Source organism: Chiloscyllium plagiosum, chromosome 16, assembly GCF_004010195.1.
Source record: "Chiloscyllium plagiosum isolate BGI_BamShark_2017 chromosome 16, ASM401019v2, whole genome shotgun sequence".
Taxonomy (NCBI): Eukaryota; Metazoa; Chordata; class Chondrichthyes; order Orectolobiformes; family Hemiscylliidae; genus Chiloscyllium; species Chiloscyllium plagiosum.
This window is the reverse complement of record NC_057725.1, coordinates 68,753,474-68,759,387: the sequence shown is the minus strand read 5'-3', so window position 1 is coordinate 68,759,387 and position 5,914 is coordinate 68,753,474. Positions and strand designations below refer to the sequence as shown.

The following is a 5,914-nucleotide window of genomic DNA, read 5'->3' as shown; positions in this document are numbered from 1 at the left end:
ATGGAAGTTTCCTTTGGGGCCTTGTAGGGATGTAGGTGTGTAGAGGTGTGTGTAGGGGTGTAGGTGTGTAGAGGTGTGTGTGTAGGGGTGTAGGTGTGTAGAGGTGTGTGTGCGTGTGTGTGTGTGTGTATAGGGGTGTAGGTATGTAGAGGAGTGTGTGTAGAGGTGTGTGTGTGTGAGTGTGACAGTGTGTGAGCGGGCTGGACTATTCTGTGCTGTGTCACTTCATTGAAAGCTGAGAGTTGTGTGTGTTTCATCAGGGCCACGAAGAGGGACTCACTTCAGCATTGAAGACCTCAAGTCACTGGGCTATCATTTCTGTGACACCCTGTTGGACTTCTGTGACCCTGACAGCTCAAAGGTTAGCAGAACCTTGCTCGGCATTGCCCCCACTCAATATCCCAAATAGCTACTTTACTGTGGACAGCAGTAATCTCAATCACACCCCTCTGGGTGTGGCACAAAGGACAGTCTGTGGAACTTTTACTGAACCCATAGAGCTGTCTGCACTCACATTCAACATACAACACACAGTCTACACTTCAGAATGGGACCTGTGGCCAACACGCGTTTGAAAAAGAGACAAGAAAATCTGCAGATGCTGGAATCCAAAGGAGACAAACAGGAAACCAGGCAGCATCAGGAGGTGGAAAAGGCAATGTTTAGGGTTTTAACCCTTCTTAAGGACTAGATGTGGGCTACGGGCACATAAATGGACAAACATACACAATCGCAGATTTACACACAAACACAGAAATAAAGACAGATGCAGAGAGGTACACACACACACACACACGTGTGATTGTATTTACATATTGCCGTATATTCGTCCTCTCCCTATTCAGTTTGAGCAGTGTTTGGAAGAGGTACGGACAGTGCTGCAAAGGGAGCTCCATCTACGCTGGGAGAAGTCAGGCCGGGAATACGATCCCAATGTGTCCCTGTGCGATATGTCCATATCCGACTTCGAGTCCAGGTATGAGCACCCAAACTAAATAGCACCAAGTGCTGAGATGGACCATCAAAATGATACATGCATTGTTAACTATTTGTGGTTCCAAAGAGTGAGATATGTACATTTTCATACATTGGAGTTGTTGGCAAGCCAATGTGTCTTGGTGGTAAAAACAATGACTGCAGATGCTGGAAACCAGATTCTGGAATAGTGGTGCTGGAAGAGCACAGCAGTTCAGGCAGCATTCAGGGAGCAGCGAAATCGACGTTTCGGGCAAAAGCCAACCCAACCACCCCGTAGCCCAACACTTTAACTCCCCCTCCCACTCCACCAAGGACATGCAGGTCCTTGGACTCCTCCATCACCAGACCATAGCAACACGACGGTTGGAGGAAGAGCGCCTCATCTTCTGCCTAGGAACCCTCCAACCACAAGGGATGAACTCAGATTTCTCCAGTTTCCTCATTTCCCCTCCCCCCACCTTGTCTCAGTCAAATCCCTCGAACTCAGCACCACCTTCCTAACCTGCTTTTCCAGCAACACATTTTCAGCTCTGATCTCCAGCATCTGCAGTCCTCACTTTCTCCCAGGAGTGAATACGAATAGACTGTGTGTGCGTGTGCGTGTGTGCGTGTGTGGAAACGTACGGACACGCACATGTGCCACTACATTTGAACTAGCATTGTACAAACTGAATCTTGAGAACTGCCCCCAAGTGACTTTCATATCAGCAGGGAAAAAAAAATACCAGGGGGAGCTGGGAGAACTCAGCCAGTCTGGCATCATCTGTGGAGAGAAAGCTGAGTTGACGTTTCAGGTCCACTGACCCTTCAGAAGTCAAGAATCTACCCAACACTGCCTTAAAAATGTTCAAGGTCTCTGCCTCCAACACCTTTTCAGGAAGAGAGTTCCAAAACATTCTCAAGCCCCAGAGAGAAAAAGAAAGCCCCATCTCTGCTTAAACTGGGTGAGCCCTCATTTTTTAAACAGTAACCCCTACTTCATGATTCTCCCATAAGAGGCCACATTCTCTCCACAGCCACGCTGTCAAGGACCCTCACGAGATTATATGGTTTAATCAAGACACCACTTCCTCTTTTAAACTCCACTGAGCTGTGCAGTACACACCATCAAATTTTCAGCCATTCCTGACCATTCTGTGCTAAGACTGTCCTCTGGTTGGTTATTTTGGCCTGGGGGTGAGGGGATCGTACTGGGAAGTATACAGGTCTGATATTCTTACAATCGTGACTTCTCTCATATTGACTTAAGTATAATCAACTTGACAAGAATAAAAATCTTGCACTCTGCACGTTGAATATCCCAGGATACGGTAAACCTATTGTGTCAGGGATCACTTCACATTTCTGAAGCTTCCATGTCTGATTGAGTTTGAAAGGGGATATGATTAATTAATGGTGATTAATGAAGTGAGTTTCGTAAGTTGTAGAATTCAGCTTCACAGTGAAACTCCTGCCAAATAAAACTCAACATAATGTGATCGTATGCAGGAAAATGCTCGCCATATAACTGGCCTGGTTTTCCATTCTTGTTTGTTATCTGAAAGATACTTAAAGCCTGTGATTGGTGTAACTGGACCATTTGTAAAGAGAATGTTCATTTTTCTGTTGACTGTTTAATAAACCCACCCGACTTACTCTGCCATTTTCTGGAGTCCAAGTGAAAGAGGGAGGGGGCCATTTCCAATCCGAGTGAGTGAGTGGACTTTGTGAGAGACAGAGAGCATCAGCCCCTGTGTGGAATAGGCAACAGGGCCTTCACTGGGAGTGGACTCAGACCAAGGCAAAATAAGATCCCAAATAAAGATTTTAAACAGTCTGAGCAGAGTTCCAGCTTGGGATGTTGTTCAGAAAGGAAGGACCTGCCGGAAATATGAAAAGCAGTCTTTATTGAGGTTGATCGCGGTGGAGCGACAAATTCAATCTCTCTGCTCATGGGTCGACCTATAGCACATAGACCGCAGGGACTCAAGAAGGCAGCTTACCAGCACCACCTCAAGGGTAACTAGGAATGGCAATAAATGCTGACTCAAGCAAGATTCCCACATCACACAAAAAATAAAATAAGGAAGGGACTGTGTGGTTAGTTGAGAAGGGACCATTTGTGTGTGAGTAACTGAATGAAGGGATATATTGGTCACTTGTTGTTCTCTGGTAAGCAGCTTCTCATGACTTCTCTTACTTTATTTTTGACCAGTACCAGTGGATCTGACAGCTCAGAGTCAGATGGGCCCCCAGCACATCTAATGAGACTTGCAGAGCAGGTGAGTGACGACATAAAGATTGAGTTCCTGAATGCGGTTTATATTCGGTGTTTGTCATTTAGAACCTGTCTCAATGGATGGGAATCACAGTCACAACATCAATGCCACAGAATACCATGAGATCTTTAGGAGCAGGATTAGACAATCTGGCCTGTCAGATCTGCTCCACCATATGATTGTGGCTGATATGTTTTTCAACCCCATTCTCCTGCCTTTTCCCTGTAACCCTGATCCCCTTAAATACACTCAGTGACTTGGCCTCTATATGGCATTGAGTTCCACAAATTAACCACCTGAAGAAATTCCTCTTCATCTCAGTTCAAAAGGATTGTCCCTTGACTCCAAGGCTGTGCCATCAGGTCCTGGTCTCTCCTACCAGTGTAAATATCTTGTTCACGTCCACTCTATCCAGGCCTCTCAGTATCCTGTAAGTTCCAATCAGATACCCACCCTCTCCCCATTTCTAAACTCCATGGAGTACAGACCCAACGTCCTCAACCAATCCTTATATGAGAAGCTCTTCATCCTTGGGATCATTTTTGTTCGCCTCCTCTGGATCCCCTCCAAGTGTAGCACGTCCTTCCTTAGATACAGGGCCCAAAACTGCTCACAATATTCCAAATGCAGTCTGAGCAGAATCTTATATGGTCTCAGCTGTATATCACTCTTCCTTTCCTCTTGCCCTCTTGAAATGAGTGCTCACATTGCATTAGCCTTCCCGACTGCCAATTGAACCTATATGTTAAGCTTAAGACTGTCCTGAATGTGAGTCCTTTTTTACTTCAGATTTCCAAAGCCTTTCCCCATTTAGGATATCGTCTATACAGGTAGTGCTGCTGTTTCACGATAGTTGTGTTCTTATGTGACCCAACGCTATATAAAAACCATGCAATAAAAATAGCACTTAAAGTGTTGACGATGTAATCGCGTAATCGCCAACACATGTTTTAAAAGTTCGTGCTTTAGAAACAGCACTGCCTATTCGTCAATCGCATTACAGCCAATTAGCATTGACGAAACACACATTCCCAACAGAGCGACCTGTACCTCTATTCTTCTCACCAAAATGCATGAACTCACACTTTCCCACACTGTGTTCCATCTGCCACTTCTTCGTTCACTCTCCTAGCCTTTCCAAGTCCTCCTGCAGGCTCTTCACTTCCTCAACACTACCTGTCCCTCCATTACCTTTATGTCATCTGCAAAATTAGCAACGATCCCCTCAGTTCCCTTGTCCAGATTGGCAATGTATACTATGAATAGTTGTGTGCCCAACATGGTCCCCTGCATAACTCTACTAGTCACCAGCTGCCACCCTGAAAAAGACCCCTTTTGTCCCAACTCTTTGCCTTTTAGAGCAGTATGTCAATAGTCAGACGAGGGAAGGGGCTATATTGGACCTGGTGCCGGGGAATAAGCCAGGCCAGGTGCTAGAAGTTGCGGTGGGGGATTTCTTTGGGAACAGTGACCACAATTCTGTAAGTTTTAGAATATTCGTAGACAAAGATGAGAGTGATCCTAAGGGAAGAGTACTAAACTGGACCAAGACCAATTATATCAAAATTAGGCAGGAGCTGGGAAGTGTGGAGTGTACACAGCAATTTGAAGGAAAGTCCACATTTGAGATATGGGAGGCTTTCAAAGATATGTTAACGGCAGTGCAGGATAGGCATGTCCCGTTGAAGGCAAAGGATAGGAAGGGCAAGATTCCTGAACCATGGATGACGGGAGAAATTGTATGACCAGCCAAGAGGAAAAGGGAAGCATACATAAGGTCCAGGCAGCTAAGAACAGAACGGGCCCTGGAAGAATATCGGAAGAGTAGTACAAGTCTTAAACGAGGAATCAAGCGGGCTAAAAGGGGTCATGAAATAGCTTTAGCGAGCAGAATTAAGGAGAATCCCAAAGCATTTTATTCTTATGTAAGAAACAAGTGGGTAACTAGAGAAAGGATTGGTCCACTAAAGGATAAGGAAGGAAGGCTGTGTGTCGAGTCTGAAAGAATGGATGAGATTCTGAATGATTACTTTGCATCAGTGTTCACTGAGGAGAGGGACATGATGAATGTTGAGATTGGAGATACAAGTTTGATTAGTCTGGATCACGTTGACATAAGTAAGGAAGATGTAGGCTAGAGATTATTAAGGTGGACAAATCCCCAGGACCAGATGGGATCTATCCCAGGTTGCTGAGGGAGGCAAGAGTGGAAATAGCTGGGGCCCTGACAGATATCTTTGTGGCTTCCTGAAATACAGGTGAAGTGCCGGAGGACTGGACGGTTGCTCATGTTGTCCCTGTGTACAAGAAGGGTAGTAGGGATATTCCGGGTAACTACAGACCAGTGAGCCTGACGTCAGTGATGGAAAATTTGCTGGAAAAGGTACCGAGGGATAAAATCTATTTATATTTGGAAAAGAATGGACTTATCAGTGATAGGCAACATGGTTTTGTGCAGGGGAGATTGTGCCTTACCAACTTAATAGAATTCTTTGAGGAAGTGACCAAGTTGATAGATGAAGAAAGGACTGTAGGTCTACATTGGGGAGACTGGACGCCTCCTAGCAGAGCGCTTTAGGGAACATCTCCGGGATACCCGCACCAATCAACCACTCCGCCCCATGGCCCAACATTTCAATTCCCCCTCCCACTCTGCCGAGGACATGGAGGTCCTGGGC

General features: G+C 45.7%; 1 protein-coding gene across 1 annotated transcript in view; it reads left to right on the top strand.

Annotated features, from left to right (window-relative positions):
* Positions 1-5,914, top strand: part of agbl2 (AGBL carboxypeptidase 2) — a 60,152-nt gene that overhangs the window by 50,225 nt on the left and 4,013 nt on the right. The window contains exons 10-12 of the mRNA XM_043706450.1: positions 261-361; positions 846-976; positions 3,173-3,239. Of these exons, the coding sequence (XP_043562385.1) occupies positions 261-361; positions 846-976; positions 3,173-3,239 (299 nt within the window). The remainder of the gene's footprint in view (positions 1-260; positions 362-845; positions 977-3,172; positions 3,240-5,914) is intronic.